The 15585-nt window shown below is 48.8% G+C and overlaps 7 protein-coding genes across 7 annotated transcripts; 2 read left to right on the top strand and 5 right to left on the bottom strand.

Annotated features, from left to right (window-relative positions):
* Positions 1 to 66: 66 nt before the first annotated feature.
* Positions 67 to 1321, top strand: EDB93DRAFT_1111172 (uncharacterized protein). The gene has a single exon (XM_041448075.1). It carries the CDS (start codon positions 185 to 187, stop codon positions 902 to 904), a length of 720 nt encoding a protein of 239 aa, XP_041313359.1. The 5' UTR covers positions 67 to 184; the 3' UTR covers positions 905 to 1321.
* Positions 1322 to 2175: 854 nt separating this feature from the next.
* On the bottom strand, positions 2176 to 4071 carry EDB93DRAFT_1236936 (malate synthase; the record flags this gene model as incomplete). Its single annotated transcript, XM_041451358.1, has 6 exons — positions 2176 to 2646; positions 2704 to 2908; positions 2956 to 3090; positions 3154 to 3483; positions 3539 to 3674; positions 3726 to 4071. The coding sequence occupies 6 exons, from the start codon at positions 4069 to 4071 to the stop codon at positions 2176 to 2178; spliced, it is 1623 nt and encodes a 540-aa protein (XP_041313358.1).
* An 805-nt stretch (positions 4072 to 4876) lies between these two features.
* On the bottom strand, positions 4877 to 8105 carry EDB93DRAFT_3133 (uncharacterized protein). The gene is made up of 10 exons (XM_041456051.1): positions 7652 to 8105; positions 7130 to 7606; positions 6921 to 7078; positions 6756 to 6872; positions 6608 to 6697; positions 6224 to 6552; positions 6060 to 6173; positions 5836 to 6012; positions 5374 to 5780; positions 4877 to 5324 (listed from the first exon to the last, which is right to left on the bottom strand). Exons 1-10 carry the CDS (start codon positions 7990 to 7992, stop codon positions 4973 to 4975), a joined length of 2562 nt encoding a protein of 853 aa, XP_041313357.1. The 5' UTR covers positions 7993 to 8105; the 3' UTR covers positions 4877 to 4972.
* Positions 8106 to 8120: 15 nt separating this feature from the next.
* EDB93DRAFT_3041 (HIT-like domain-containing protein) lies at positions 8121 to 8886 on the top strand. The gene is made up of 3 exons (XM_041456034.1): positions 8121 to 8284; positions 8350 to 8495; positions 8552 to 8886. The coding sequence occupies exons 1-3, from the start codon at positions 8179 to 8181 to the stop codon at positions 8828 to 8830; spliced, it is 531 nt and encodes a 176-aa protein (XP_041313356.1). The 5' UTR covers positions 8121 to 8178; the 3' UTR covers positions 8831 to 8886.
* Positions 8887 to 8942: 56 nt separating this feature from the next.
* On the bottom strand, positions 8943 to 10530 carry EDB93DRAFT_1244411 (uncharacterized protein; the record flags this gene model as incomplete). The annotated part of the gene is made up of 4 exons (XM_041452209.1): positions 8943 to 9670; positions 9723 to 9900; positions 10033 to 10066; positions 10124 to 10530. The coding sequence occupies 4 exons, from the start codon at positions 10528 to 10530 to the stop codon at positions 8943 to 8945; spliced, it is 1347 nt and encodes a 448-aa protein (XP_041313355.1).
* A 245-nt stretch (positions 10531 to 10775) lies between these two features.
* Positions 10776 to 12171, bottom strand: EDB93DRAFT_2933 (kinase-like domain-containing protein). Its single transcript, XM_041455998.1, has 2 exons — positions 11879 to 12171; positions 10776 to 11821 (listed from the first exon to the last, which is right to left on the bottom strand). Exons 1-2 carry the CDS (start codon positions 12101 to 12103, stop codon positions 10925 to 10927), a joined length of 1122 nt encoding a protein of 373 aa, XP_041313354.1. The 5' UTR covers positions 12104 to 12171; the 3' UTR covers positions 10776 to 10924.
* A 1-nt stretch (position 12172) lies between these two features.
* Positions 12173 to 15487, bottom strand: EDB93DRAFT_3049 (P-loop containing nucleoside triphosphate hydrolase protein). The gene is made up of 8 exons (XM_041456036.1): positions 15398 to 15487; positions 15203 to 15340; positions 14946 to 15146; positions 13547 to 14892; positions 13050 to 13496; positions 12882 to 12996; positions 12606 to 12833; positions 12173 to 12552 (listed from the first exon to the last, which is right to left on the bottom strand). The coding sequence occupies exons 2-8, from the start codon at positions 15246 to 15248 to the stop codon at positions 12323 to 12325; spliced, it is 2613 nt and encodes an 870-aa protein (XP_041313353.1). The 5' UTR covers positions 15249 to 15340; positions 15398 to 15487; the 3' UTR covers positions 12173 to 12322.
* Between the last annotated feature and the right edge of the window lie 98 nt (positions 15488 to 15585).

Here is a 15585-nt window from a genome sequence, read left to right as displayed (position 1 = left end):
TCGGTAAAGCGGGAATATAAGTAATTCATCGGAGCGGATATACCTATTTAATCAATATTTATTTCCATTTATGTGTATTTGTACATCCGGTAGCTGCCGCCACACCGGCCAGGGCATGGCTCTCTGCCGTCACTACCGGTAATTGTTTCATTCCGGGTCGGTAAGAGTTCTTGCCTGCACCACCATGTCTCCGTCTCAGCCGCCTCCCTTCTCCGATTTCGAGTATGTATTTGATCCTGCTCTCGCGAGTTTATCACCTCCTCTTCTTCCTATCCCATCATCTGCAGACCTCTTTTCCCCGTCTGAAACAACCGATCTGTTAGGATTCTTGGACAACTTTAATTGGGATTTCGAATCAGATCCCGCACTCACCGCGCCCTATCCTATACCGCAAAGCGCGCGTGATCTAGACACTCCGGGAGAAATTATGTCGCCGATACTTCCAGAGCAATCTGAGATACCATCGGATATATCCAATGCCAGACCTTCATCTTCATCATCCGCAACTTCGTCATCTCCCTCGAAACAAGACTCCGCGGGCACAAAGCGCAAGAGAGCTTCTACAGCCTCGTGCCAGACGGGGAGAGCAAAAGTTCTCCTATCAACCCCTCAAAAGAGGCTCAATCATATCATGTCAGAGCAAAAGCGTCGTAACGCCATTCGTGAGGGATACGCCCAGTTGATATCCCTTCTCGCTCCAGCTGGTGCACAGGCTATTGATATGCCTACTAGGGGCAGACCAAAGGGCAGTGGGAGCAGGGGGAAGGGTCACAGCAAAGGCAAGAGCGGGGTGCTCTTTCGAGCAGTCGAGTATTGCCGGTGGCTTGAGGAAGGGAGGGATGTTCTGATGGATGAAGTACTTCGTCTTGAAGCAGCCGCAGGCATCGTCTATCCGTCTCCGTAGTAACGGCATCAGCTTCATTAAGACAATTGTCCAAAACCGTAGTGAGTCGTTCGGTCTTTATGTGTCCGGATCTCATGAGTCTTCTAGAACATGGGGAATGCACCCCTTATCCACTGCCAGTTTAGGGCTACGGAACAATAGCGTCTTCTTGTAAAGCATGTCCGCAAATTCGCATTTTTCCCCCTGAAGCCGCGGCTATCCATATTGTATACTTGGTCGAATTTTCGACGTGAATTGTATTGTATTTTTCCATAATTCTTATCATGCTTTTGGATGTACTGGCACATGAATATACCCAGTTTCTCTTTCTTTAGGAATTGCATATTGAATTGCAAGGCTACGATTATCTGTCTTGCTGTCTCATTTGCTTCCCACCTGCAGGTCGACATAAATTCAACACAAAATTGCCTTTCAAAAGCCCATGGTTTCGAAGTATGATACTAGCGGCGTCAAAGCGTGCGTGTTCCGAGATCCGCCTTGATGCTAACCAGCGTCTACAAGTGGTGCATTAATTTTCTCAAGTGGGACAATATTTTCTTCGGGATATTATCTGACCGACATACATTGTTTGGCACCATTGGCCTTTCCATTTTGCAACCGCTTCGGCTAAATATTGAATGGCGACGTCACGGACAGAACTCTCAACAATTATTCGCCTTGGGCTGTGTGTTTAGGCGGGCACGTATCATGCGGCATCACGTTATCTTCAGTGTTGACCTGGAATACACGTCATGTACCTAGTGTGTTCCGTTTTGGCCTCCTGAAAGCAGGACGCCGTGAGGGATGCCGTCCACACAAACGTGCATTTCGGAGAGCCGGAGGAACAAAATAGGTTCGGGTTAATCCTAAATTTATTAAGCTCAAAGTCGGTCATGAGATGCATTCTACTCACATGTGGCCCCGGGTATTTGTGATCTGCCGACGGACGGCGGCGCTCCTTCCGTCAACCAGGTTTACTCACTTTGTGGCGCTATTGTATTTCGCACATACATCTCAGGCCTCAAGTAGACTGGTGACCAGCCTGTCTATGGTGCAAGTCATGCCTCATAGACGGGCTGGTCACTAGTCTAGGCTTCAAGGGCTGTCTTCAAAAATTGCATGTGCTGTATTTCTCGTACGCGTTTGGCTACTTAACATACATCATTGGTTGGCACACTAACAAGTACGAATGTACGATACTACAAATACACTGGGAAGAATATCTCAGGCTTCTGAGCGCATCGACCGAAGGCATTGACAAAACCAATGGAACAAACGTATTCAGAACTCTTTTACAGAACACTCCTATGCCACTTGTCCTCAACGCCATCAGCCATCGTCAAGTACGGCATCAAGTCACTCGTCAAAAACTCGCTTGGCCACTGTTGCCTGACTTGATCCATGAGATACTTGGTAGCAATTTTCAAGTGGTCGTCCTTGACACTTCGGGCGATCTTCTGAACGCCGGGTGCTTGCTCTGCGATGATGCGGTCGACATACGGCGCGGTAATCTGCTCGCCAGTGTCAAGACGCGAACTGTACTTCACCCACTGCCAGAGCTGCACACGTGCGATCTCAGCAGTAGCAGCATCCTCCATCAAGTAGTTGACAGGGATGCAGCCATTGCCGCCTATCCAAGCCCCGCAATAGGCGAGAGCCACAGAGACATTAGAGCGAATGCCGTCCTCGGTGATCTTTCCGGGGACATTGGAGCTCAGCAAGTCCGCCGCAGCGACTTTTACATCCTCACGTCGGACGTGATACTACAACGCATCGATGATCAGCATTATCATGTATACAAAAATATCGTAGATGCGAACCTGATTAGGACCCAGCATGTTTTCATCAAACACCTTACGAGCAATCTGGTTGATCAAGGGGTGGGCAATCCAAGTTCCATCATGGCCAGCCGTGACCTCGCGAAGCTTGTCTGTTCGGACCTTCTCCATTGCTACCTCGTTGGCTTTAGGGTCATCTTTGATAGGAATTTGTGCAGACATGCCGCCCATAGCAGCAACCTTCCTCCTAAGGACACGTGTAAGCACTATGATAACACGCAGAAATAGCCTTACTTATGGCAAGTTTGAATCAGAAGACGCACATACGCATCCATGAAAGGAACAGTCATAGTAACGTCCTTCCTGTCTGGTAATACGGCACTTCTATCAGCCCTGCGCTTCTTGATTGCACTAAATATGTAATCCCATCTGACAATACACACGTGGGTGAGCAAACTGACCGTTCACAACAGACTATTTATATTTGCTCACCTTCCACAATTGAGTCCGGCAGAGTGATTTCTGAGCTCAAATAGAATTTCTTCCATCTGGAACGCCGCAGGAAGCGTCTCGATGAGGACGGTCGCCCTGATTGTGTTGTGAGGCATTCCAATATAGGATTGGGAAAAGAGAAAGACGTCGTTCCACAGACGGGCCTCGAGATAGTGCTCCATCTTGGGAAGATAGAAGTAGGGGCCTGAGCCACGCTTTATGAGCTCATGAGCATTGGTGTAGAAGTAGAGCCCGAAGTCGAAGAGAGACCCTGAGATAGGGGCGTTGTCGACCGTAACACGCGTCTCATCCAAGTGCCAACCCCTAGGTCTACACAAAATATAAATAACTTAATGAGCCAGCAAATAAAAGACATCAAACGTACCGGACAAGAAGCACAGCTGGGTTCTCGGATAGCTTATATTGTTTGCCGTTGGATGAGAAGTCGATCTGTCGGTTAATTGCATCCCGCAAATTGACTTGACCAACAATCATGTTTGCGAATGTAGGAGCACTAGAGTCTGGAAACATCATATTAACGCAATTATTAGAATGGTGAATGTTCTACGGACCTTCAAAGTCTGCCATGAAGGTCTTTGCACCACTGTTCAGAGCATTGATGACCATCTTCCGGTCAGTAGGACCAGTGATCTCAACGCGTCTGTCTTCGAGACCAGGTCCAGGGGGTGCGCAGTGCCATGAAGGTTCAGCACGAATGTGAGCTGTTTCATGAGGAAAGTCAAGAGGTACTCCTGAGTCAAACCTGCGCTGTGCATCATCACGCGCGGTAAGAAGGCTCTGTCTTGTAGACTCGAAGGTTCTATGAAGTGCAGCTAGAAATGCAAGTGCACCATCGGTAAGGATTTCAGACTGTGCATCCTGAGCAACTTTTGTGTGGATCTGGACACCTGCAACCATGATTGGGGAATGAATAGGGAGTGAGCGATAGTAGTGGCGTGCGTATTAAGTAGTACTAGATCTTCGGGACTCCGACGCACCGCGCTAGTGAGTGGCATGTGTTTTTGACCCAATATTGACCCGTCGTTTTTCGGGTGTCCATCGCATGTCCGAGTCCGCGTTTCGGAATATACGTCATTGATCGAGTCACTTCCACCAAAGTCACATCCTCTCCGTTTCCGTTCCCGTTTCTCGTTGTCCTAACAAATATGAGCAGTGCGCACGAGAGGCTCCTCCTTGTCTGAATCGTACGCACTACTCATATGTGACGAGTCGGTCGCGTGTTTCTGGACAAACCATGATTAATAGGTAAGCTAGTAGACGCAAGCATAGAGAAGACCATTATACTGACAGCAGTTCCAGATCACGGTGACCTCGCGTACATATATTTCCGGCACACGCCGTGTACGTAAGAGAGATCAACTTCAAAAGCATGAAAATGAAGTACGCGAGCTAGTTCACGCATAATTGTATGTCTGTTTCTACGAATATGCAACGGTCACCTTACATTCAACCTTCCAAAGAACTACCGGTGATTTCATGAGACCCGTACCAGCCCAGGTCTCAGGGGCCAAAACTGATTGGAGATGCGACGCCACAATGGACCGGATGGGAGACGCAATCATGGCTGAGAAGCGCTGTAATGGCCCGACAATTAATGAATCCGTCATCTAAAATCTAGACTAGAACCATAATGATGCAAGAGAATTGTGAACAGCTGGAACGAAGGGACAGTGGTGAGATAGGAACCCAGGATCTTGATATTCTACCGCAGCATGCAATATTACTTCCGTGGAAGCTACAAGGAGATACACTAAAACGCGAAAACAAAACAATTGAGTAAAACAAAAATGAACGTAAATTATCCCCAGTCAACTTCCAATTCGTGAGCTAGCCAGTCATCATCTTCATCGTCTCCATCGTCAGCATAATCATCATCCTCAGCACCTTCCTCAAAACTCTTGAGAGGCTCGGATAGCGGTGATGGTTTACAGCTGTGATCCGAGAGCGACTCGGTATCTACCAATTCATCAGCAGTAACAGCCTCTTTCAGTTTGGATGCTCCACTTCGACTTGCGGCTAGTTTCTTGCGCTTGGCAAGGGGAGAACGAAGGGCATCGCCCAGCCGGTCACCAACCCCATTAGTCCCACTGTCCGAAGGTGTGACGCTTCGTAGCCTTTTGCGTTTCAGTCGAGGGGTGGTATCTGGACTACTGTAGAAAGAATGGAATTAAACTGGCAATTTGAAGGAGGGATTCGAACCTTAGTTGACTTCGAGTTTCATCAAGCATGGCATCATCATTATCAGAGAACACACTTCTCGCACTACTCCTTTCACTCATGGCATCATCTTCGTCATCGCTCTCGTTCATAGCAGCTTCGACTTCATCATTGATGTCGTTCCAATCGATGTCGTGAAGCTCCAGGGACGCACTCCCGGCTGGGGCAGGCTCCACGTCCCAGTCGTCTGCATCGGGCTCCGGATCTGAAGAAATCTGGTGTGGGTCGAGGATCGGACTAGAACTGGGAGCGGCAGCTGACGGGTCATCCAATAAATATGGAATCTCATCTTGTCGACGCCACAGTGCTATCGAGTCCGTGAACCAAGATAACCACACAATCTTGATTCCCCCTCGCTTCCGTGCGGCATCTACCTTGACTGTGCCATGCTATATAATAGAAGACGTTGAGCTAGGGTCGTATGAAAGATAGACAACGAGCGACCTTTGCAGCGACCACGTGGGTAATTCGACTGGATAGCTCAGTATAGCACTGTGCTCCAAACATGTGAGCTATTTTCCAGATCTCAGTTGTTTCGGGCTTTGTATCAAGAGGTATCACACTGGAAAATAATATATGTACCCCTTGCAGAGTATCCATGCGCATTTGTGGGATAATTTTCTGAGACGCAATTGATTGACGTTACACGAGAAATATAAACCACTTACTGTCACGTCATGGGCTTTAGACCGTGTCAGGGTGGGTCGTCGTTTCTTACCTCGGTCTTCTGGCGATCTGTTGTCATATGAGGTAAAGAAGCGACGATGGACTTCCCCAAGTAGCTGTAATAAATTTAGTTGATGCTACATTCTGGAATGTGGGAGATACGCACATAGCCAACCCGTTGAAGCTCGGTATCGTCGTTTTTCAATAATGCCTTACGTGGAACTTTCTCTGCTTTGGGGCTTGTCGGTGCCTTCATATCGCTCTTGGGATGATGTGGTGATGGATCTCCAGGTGTAGCCGATCCAGTGGCGTCAGACTCCAGCAGAGCTTCTTGCTTCTTGGCTAACGGGCGTTCTTCGACTTGGGCTTCGAGCGCCATAGAATTTCGCGTTAGCATCGCCTTCGATTCTATCTCTGCTTTTTCGCGTTCTTCAGGTGTTGATGTTGATAGTGACGGGGTTTCGGATTCAGAAACAGGAGGTGGGGGCGGCTTGGCTAGTCGGTCCGGTCAGCATGAATTCATGAAGATACATTCTAAAAAAAGACTCGCCAAGAGATGGTGATGGGACTGTGGGCGCAAGAGGTTCGATTTTAGGCAGGAAGGCAGAATTGATGTCTCCTATGCCAACGAAAAAATCATCTTGAGAAAGGACATCAGTGTGGAGTCTTGAGGCACGATATGACAACATGGCACAAACACGGGATGACTTTGATAAGGTTCGGACTCCACTCCCAAACGTCTGCACGATCATCGATGATAACTACCATGGATGTATCACAGGGAAATAGACGTTGTAGACTTTTCTGCGTGAGACCTTGAATAATGTTGAGCTGCAGGATCACTGTCAGATAAAGTCACTTACTCCCGCTTTCATCTCTACTGAGGATCCTTCCTCCAAATATTTTACCATCAGGATCAATGGCAGCACAAACCTCTTCTGCATAGGCTCGGGTACCCATGGTGTACACATGCATCTCATACTTTGCTGATATATTCCGAAAGAATTCATTGGTTCCAGGTCTTGTATAAATGAGCTAGCCACTCTGACGGCGAGGTAAAAGCCATACGCACCGAGGTTTGATGTAATACATGCATCCTTCATTCTCGATTAGTTTCTGCTTTCCCTTTCCTTTGTGCCCGCCTCTTGGAACTGAAAGCATTCCAAATGATTCTGGACCCAAACGAAACTTTCGTACATCTTGCAAAGCTTCCCAGTTTGGATTGCATTCGTCTTCCGCATCGGACGCTGTCCCGTCAGACTCTGAGTCAGAAGGTCCGTCGTTTGGAGTAGTCGATCTCTTCTTGGTTTGTCTGGCCTCCCATGCCTCGCCTTCTGCGATCCACTCACCTACAGTCGGGTCGACCGTCGCATGCACTATGGTTTGGTCAAGATCGACGATGAGAGAAAGTTTCCTCGACTTGAGCAAGTGGTCTGCTGTTTCCTTCTCTAATCTCCGGGCTTCCTCCAAAGAAACCGTTGGCCCGAAGGCAGAATGCGTCATTTGGATAGATGCGCGCGACGCATCAGAGAATCCCGTATAATCAAATCTGAACATATGTCAATGGAATTCATGCGACCTAGTATGCACGCACTCTGTCATATCCTTTCCACACAACCCACACAGTCCCCCAATCTGAACTCCATGCTTGCATGGCTCCGTGACGCATATGATAGACCTCTGTTTCGCTTTCTGGGCAGAGATGGAGTCGCCAGACTTGACCTTCCAGGATTCAACAGTTCCTTCAATTGAACAGTCCCATGTGCCGAACCGAGTTTCTGGCTTTGAGCCTGTTGCAGGAGATGAATACAGGAAGGAGTACGTCAATAGCCGGGTCCCGCGCTGCACAGTAGCACCTAGCTGGACATCGAGAGATGTGATTTTTATAGGATACGGTAGCGTCAGTGGCAAGAATATATCTGTCGGACTCGACATTTGGCTATCAGAGAGCCCGGTGTAGAGTTGATGTCGAGTGTAGACTTGAGCGATGACTTCGGTGATGCACGAGACTGGGCGACTTAGGCTTTGTTGAACCCGTATCGAGTAATTTTGACCCTTCCGTAGCCAAATATGTAACTTACTGCAAGTAAGTTAGTACTGCCAGCGACACTTGGTCCAAAGATGTCGTCTCCGCTCTTATTCTCCACAATTGAAGTCACAAGACAAGCGTTCTATAGGACAGCGCTATCGTACGCCATTGTCAATCTCAAGCCAATCGTGCCAGGACGTGAGCCTAGCCTTTCGTACGATATCTCAATTACGCTTATAAGCCGGCCTTTCTGGCCCTTTCAGACGTGCTCGTAATCCCCAATCGACCCGTATCGCGCTTGACAGATCTCACTACAGCAGAATTAACATCACTTATCGCGTCTGTCCAAAATGTCGGTCGAGTGGTAGAGCGAGCGTACGGTGGTGACGCATTGACCGTGGCATGCCAGGTATAACCACTGGCAGACGAATATAATGGGACTCGATATTGACCTATACGGTCTAGGATGGAAAGGCTGCGGGACAGTCTATACCTCACGTCCACTTCCATATCATGCCTCGGAAATACCACGGAGACTACTTTTCGCAAAGAATGGATGATATATATCCTGCATTAGAGCGGTCGGAAGCGGACTTGCCTCGCGACTTCCAAAATCTTAGAGTGTCTAGCACTACGGTACAACATCATCCACTCAAAGTCGATGCAGATGAAGACAGATTGCCGCGGACGCTGGAAGATATGGAACAGGAGGCGACATGGCTAAGAGGTTTCTTTCCAGAATAATGACATATTACCAACGCAGTGTAATGCTACGCGCCCACGCTGCTACAACCTAGAAGGTTCAAATACATAGAATTAAATACAAGCGTCTAGAGGAAGGTGTGTCTATCCTGAACTAGATCGTATCATTCCATACATTCCAAGCAATATTATGACCGCAATTCTCTACGTGCTTTCCTGAAATCCCTGAACCTGCAAGGCACAATGCAGGCGTGGCCAGATTCGCGTTGCTATCCTGTTCGGAGTAGAATGCATTATCGCCCTCTATAGTTTCCAGACCATCAAATCCGCTACCGCTGGCATCCGCGGTAATGCGCATCATCCGTATGCCATTTTTCCAAGATCCGTAAAGCCTGGATTTAACGGCTGCAAGCTGCGCAAGGCCTTCATGCCAGCCTCTTTCGAACTCCTCGCGAATGGTCTGATGCTGAACGTTGGTGATAAAGGATGCTGATGTGCACAGGGAGAGCAGCACCGGTGGCGATGGAACGACGCGTACCTTAGGAATAACTATTCCAACAGGTACGTGGATAATATCCGGCTCCGACGCGGTAGGTTCTTCCCTAAGCGAGATAGTAGCCGTGGCGAGACCACGACGGCCTGGTCTTATACGTCTTGCTGCAGGCTGTGGCATGCCTACTGGCGTGATGGCAGTAGCTGCATTGTGCTGTAGCCAAGTTTTCAACTCTTTTTCCCGTGCTTTCGCTCGCTTGATCGTTGCAGTTGCACATATCTTTCCGATGTTGTTCCATTCCGTCCCCTGCGATTGGTCCCGCGCAACGCTGCATCCATCAAGAATCAGATGTTGCAGATCATGAAATCGAATGAGTAACCCCTCCATATCTGAGGCGAGAATATTACATGTGGACAGATCAAGAAGGCGTAATGCAGGTACAGAGGACGGGATGCTGCTGATAAATCGGGACACTTGACGAGATGGAATACGAAGACGCAAGTGCGTCAATGAGCTGATATATTCTGAGCGCAACAGGGTGGATATTAAGGTCTAGTCGAAAGAAGACGAGCGGTTGTGCAAAATGGTTCGCATTTGATAACAATGGTTCAGGAGGATCCTGGACGATAGATAGAGTTGGTAACTTGTAGGAAGGCCAACTGGGAAAGTGCAGTCAGTGTAGTATCGAAATAAGCTCCCTAAGTACACGTTAAGCGAAAGATATAGATATAACATCCATGCGATGTGTTACCTTCAGAAATTGATAATATGTGGCTTTCTTGACGCTTCATCACACATGTACGTCAGGAAGGATAAACGAAAGGAATAAATTTGATACTCACTAGGGACGGAAACGTAAAGAGAGAAAGCGCAGGTCTTCTCTTGGCTTATTAAATATCTCCTCAAGATGCTCTGGAGCAAAGTTGGGTCCCACGAAGAGAAGGAAAGAAGAGATCCGAGGAAGGATCCCCAGTAAATTGACGAGGACATCAGCATCGACAGTCCAGGTCACGATACCAAAGTCCTTGACCCAGTTTCTCTCGTCATGGGTATTGCGCAAGCGACTATACAATTGTACGATCTGCTGGGCATGCTTGAGGTGTATGCGTTCGAATAAAGGACGGGTAGGCACAGGCGATCTGGGTATCGCTCTTGTCAGGGCAAGGACGTCTTGCTGGAACGAGTCCGCTGGTAGGTGTCTGATGATTGCACTATACAGCTCTGCAGGAAGTCCATCCAATTGGGTCATCACAGAGGCTGGAGAAGGTAAGCTAGCGATGCCAGTACTGAGTGTCAGTGGCAACGGCTGCCGCGGAGTGTGACTCGGAAATTTCGTGGGACTCATCACTGCACTGTCAGAGTCAAAGTGAACGACAGAGGACACGGATAATAGTCTCAATAGAGTTAATATGTCGTATAGGAATGTGATACCGGCCGAGTGATTCAACTGCCGAACGAACTGTTCCAAAACTACTTATATAGTGTGCAGTTAATGCATGATAACAAAGGCGTCGAAGTGTCTGGATGATGTGAAGTAAAAGGGACAAGCTGTGTCGAATAGCAGCGGTGTAGTGGCACGGCGAGCTAATCGAATGTGCTAAATGTGACTCACGGCCTCTTACGGCTTTATTTGTGACAAAGCTTTACACCAAGTTTCCAACGAGACTACCCTCTAGCCATGCTAATGTTCCTTCAGCACCTCCGATTAATAACTCAACTCCTTCAGCAACCATCTTTCTAGTGTCTTCCTTGTCTCCCCAATGCACCCGCGGCGTCCAAGCAACCAGATGTGCTCCAACATGTGCAATCGCAACCCTCGCGAGCTCTTCATCAGACCCACTTCCTCCTCTATAAGCCAAGAGGAAGGATCTCATAATAGTGGACGTCTCCTCCCAGCGGCTTGCATAGAACCGCTGAAGCAGCAGTATCTCTGCGCAGAACTGACCAATATCTAGTCCCCGAAGACCTGCCTTCGCCAACTCCCAGTCCAACACATAAAGCTTCTCTAACCTAAGCGTGCTCCCCTCTGGCTCTCTCCGAAGGGATACCATGATATTCCCAGGCCAGAAGTCTCCGTGTGTCAACACCTCTGTCGCGCTAAGCATTTCACGACTGCGGGTCTCCGCTAGCTTCGAGATGACGGCTAGTTTTCCCTCAGGGATGTCAAGGCCGGGGTCAGCTAAAGCCGCGATGTTATCTCTGCCGCTAAGCGTAGATATGAGGCGACCATATGTAACCAAAATCGAGATTGTCTTGCCCACTTCGTTGTTGCTGAAAATGTCCATGTCGAAAGACGTGTCTTTGTTCCAGGCATGGACGCGCCCAAGGAAACGACCGATCGCAGTACCGATTTCTTCGGCGACTGTCTGTGGCAGCGCCTCGTCAATCACCAGCTGTTTCAGCGTACGAGTGTCCGTCCCGCAATCGTCAATGATCATGACGTGGGCTTCTTCGTCGAAGAGATGGACCTTGGGAACAGTGATGACATCATCATCCGCGTACATCTTGCGGACGAGTCGTAAGGCTTCTACATCGAATCTCTGCCAGGTTGTTATCGTTCCAGTCACTATGTAACGCTACTTCAAGAGAAGCCTCACCTGGCGCTCTGTAGGGAGAGCCATCGTACCACCGGATGCAGCGACATACGGTGCTGCATGCTTCAGCACTAGTGTTTCCTTGCCCTCAAATAAATCGTTGAGGTATATTCTGTACGTGAAATTGGCGAAGCCTCCTGTCAGCGCGTTTATTGTATGCGATGCGAAACGAGTATTAGCCAAGTATCTTCGTACGCCAGCGATGGTGGCGAGGTCAACGTCTGCCATGTCCGAGTAGATGATTATTCAAGTTTCTGGGTGATTTTCTTTGCATGCAACCTGCCTTTTAAGCACCAACGTTAAGCGCCCAATGATGTCTGACTCAAGATGCTCGCTGCCAGTAAAAGATGCGGATCCGAGGGATGTCATGTTGCCTCATCCATGTTCTCAGTAATTGCCAATGTGGGCGTCCGAATAATCAAGCATACAAGAGTACAACAGTTGCATTTAGTGAAATATGAATGACAAGGAACGGATTCCAGAAGTTTGGTCGTAAGCACTTTCGTACAATAACTTTACAGCTTGTCGTAGTAGTGGTCGACAGGTGGAATGTCGGGCTAAATATCGTGTGTCAGTCATATTGCAGAATCGTATACAGTCACCCATTACCTTGAGACCCTTGCGCACACGAATGCCCCTGACGAGCTCTTCGAGCTTGCTACCCTTGTCGAGAGGAGCTGATAGATTTCATTAGTGTCAGTCTTTACACATTGCACAAGGAATTGCGCACATCCGTTCATGATTTCCCAGTGATCGAACACACTCTGGGGGAAAGCTTGGCCAGCTGTTTGTGAGCGGAGATCACTGTTGAAGCCGAAGGACTCCATGACGGGGAGGTACGCCTTGACGGTGAACATGGGCGTTCCTGGTCTCTGTTCTTCACTGAAGACCTGGCCACGACGCCTGTTCAGCACGCTGTAGATACCACCGATGGCGTTCTCAGGACATTGGATCTCGACTGTAAATGATATCAGTACCCGAAAAATGCGATGCGAAAGGGACGTACCGAGGTACACCGGCTCCTGGAGACCAGGGGTAGCAAGCAGACATGCAGCGTAGCAGACGCGACGGCACGTAGGAATGATTTGTCCACCGCCACGATGAATAGCATCAGCGTGCAGCTATTACGATCGTATAAGAAGATGCAATACAGATAGGTATGAAGTATACTTACAGTGACATCAAGAATGTTGAAGCGGATACCACGCATGTTCTCCTCAGCGCAGACACCCTCCTTTGTTGCCCACTGGAACGCAGCGACGCAAGAGTCCTTGATTTCGTTGAGGTACTGCACACCCTTGGTAACGTCGACGAGCAAGTTAGGGCCAGTGGTATCGGGGCCGAAACACCAGATCTTCCTTGCATCAGTGACATCCCAAGAGAAGTCATCAGCAAGGATACGAGCACGGGCTTTGTAATCGTCACGGGAGTTAACAGTACCAGCCTCAATAGCTTTGGTGAGCTCCTCATCGAGAGGCATCGCCTTGGCGTAGAGACGGTTGTGCTTATTCTGCGACTTGGACAGGGCCACAATCGAGGACTCAGCCTTGACTGTCTCACGGTAGCCCACGACAGGGTCAGATATCTTGAGAGGAACACCAGCGTGGTCTTCTTGGAGATCCTATAATAAGGTTGAGACTAACGAAAATCAACAAACAGATAGTCATTTACCTTCAAGCAAATCTCCAAGTGCAGCTCACCAGCACCAGCGACAATATGCTCACCGGTCTCATCGATCCAAGCCTGGACACATGGGTCAGACTTCGAGAGACGCTTGAGACCTTCCACAAGCTTGGGCAAGTCTGCAGCGTTCTTGACCTCAACAGCGACCCGCACGACAGGGGACACGGAGAACTTCATGACCCTCATGTTGTGTGCAGTCTCAGAGGTGGTAAGAGTTCCGCTCTTGAGCAAGAACTGGTCAATACCAACGAGACCAACGATGTTACCGGCAGGACAATCTTCAATTGGCTCGATATAACGACCCATCATGAGCACCGTGCGCTGAACTGACTTGATGAACATGTCATCCTTCTTTCCAGGCACGTAGTTGGGGCCCTGGATACGGATCTTGGGGCCAGAACGTACGGTTCCGGAGAACACACGACCGAAGGCGTAGAAGCGTCCCTTATCTGAAGTGGGCACCATCTTCGAGACGTAAAGCACAAGGGGGGCCTTGGGGTCACAGTCCCTGATACCAATGGCGGACTCGTCATCCATGGGACCTTCGTAGAGAGTCTCAACACGGTAGCGTTGAGCAGTTGCGGGGGAAGGAAGGTTGATGATTATCATCTCCAGGAGGGAGTCCCCAGCGGGCAGGAATTTGCGCATGACAACCTTGAGGAGAGCCTTGCCCTCAAGATCTTGTTCATCAGACGTCAGCTTGACATCGAGCTTCTCGCAAATGGGACCGACTTGGTCCTTCTTGAAGTTCATGACGGCGTCGAAAATCTTGAAGATAGGCTCAAGGACGAACATGTTGAATGACCGTTCAAGGGGTTTGCCGTCGGCATCAGAGTTCTTCGTACCCCACTTGCGAGTGGCGGGGTTGAAGTAGTTATCACCCCAAAGCTTAGCCAAAAGCTTCTCTTTAGGCACACCAAACTTTTTAGCGTAGCGATTAGCGAACTGGCGGAGGGTGAAAGCCCATCCATGGAGACCTGAACCGAAAGCAACGGTGCCCTTGTCTGGGTAGACCTGGACGTCACCAAGGGCAGCATCATGGTAAGTCGAAACGATGACGTTGACCGTCTCGATGGTACGCTGGAACGACTGGTACAAGTCCTCTTTTGAAACTTGGAGCTCAAGTAAAGCGCGGTCGACCTTGTTGATGATAACGACGGGTTTAATACGTTCCGTAAGTGCTTGACGAAGCACTGTCTCTGTCTGCACGCAGACACCTTCGATACAGTCGACGACAACGAGAGCACCATCGGTGACACGGAGAGCAGCTGTGACTTCTGATGAGAAGTCGACGTGACCTGGCGAGTCGATCAAGTTGATCAAGAACTCGTTGCCTGAAGTTGAATTTCGTTAGCAAGAATTTGTGAAATTGAGATTAAAGACTTGCCGTCGGTCTTCTGTTTAATGTTTTCGACATCTTCCTTCTCCATTTCGAAGTACATGGAGATGGCTGTCGATTTAATCGTGATACCACGCTCCTTTTCATCCTCTCGCGTGTCCGTAAACCGCATGTCACCAGCTTTTGCTGCAGCAATGATACCGGCTTTTGAGACGAGGGAATCGGTGAGGGTGGACTTTCCGTGATCGACTGCGTAAGTAATTTAGATAAGATCGATATGCGATCATCAGCAGGATCTTGCTCACCATGGGCAATGACGGACATGTTACGGATGTTCGTGGGCTTGTCCATGAGCCCACGAATCTGGTCTATGGTTCAAAGAATCATTAAGAAGGAGATCATGTTTTCTTGCACGATCTATGTACTCACCTACTGTGAAGTTACTATGATCATACAGGATGATTAGTGCATCGAAAATGTAGATCTAAGCGAATACGTACACCATCGTGTCTAGATTTTACAAAGACGCAATGAGAAAAAAAGAAAGAAACGGGATCCTTTTGAACGAGTTGGATGGTGAGTCAGATGCACACCGGAAGCGTCGTTGATCTCAAAAGTAAAGTTTTTGGTCTTTGGCTTATCGATGGACTTCAGGGCAGGTCACGTTACTGCATGCGGTGTGACCATG

The sequence above is a fragment of the Suillus bovinus genome, assembly GCF_016758785.1.
Source record: "Suillus bovinus strain UH-Sbo-P2 chromosome Unknown EDB93scaffold_1, whole genome shotgun sequence".
Lineage (NCBI taxonomy): Eukaryota > Fungi > Basidiomycota > Agaricomycetes > Boletales > Suillaceae > Suillus > Suillus bovinus.
This window is presented reverse-complemented; position numbering and strand designations above follow the sequence as displayed.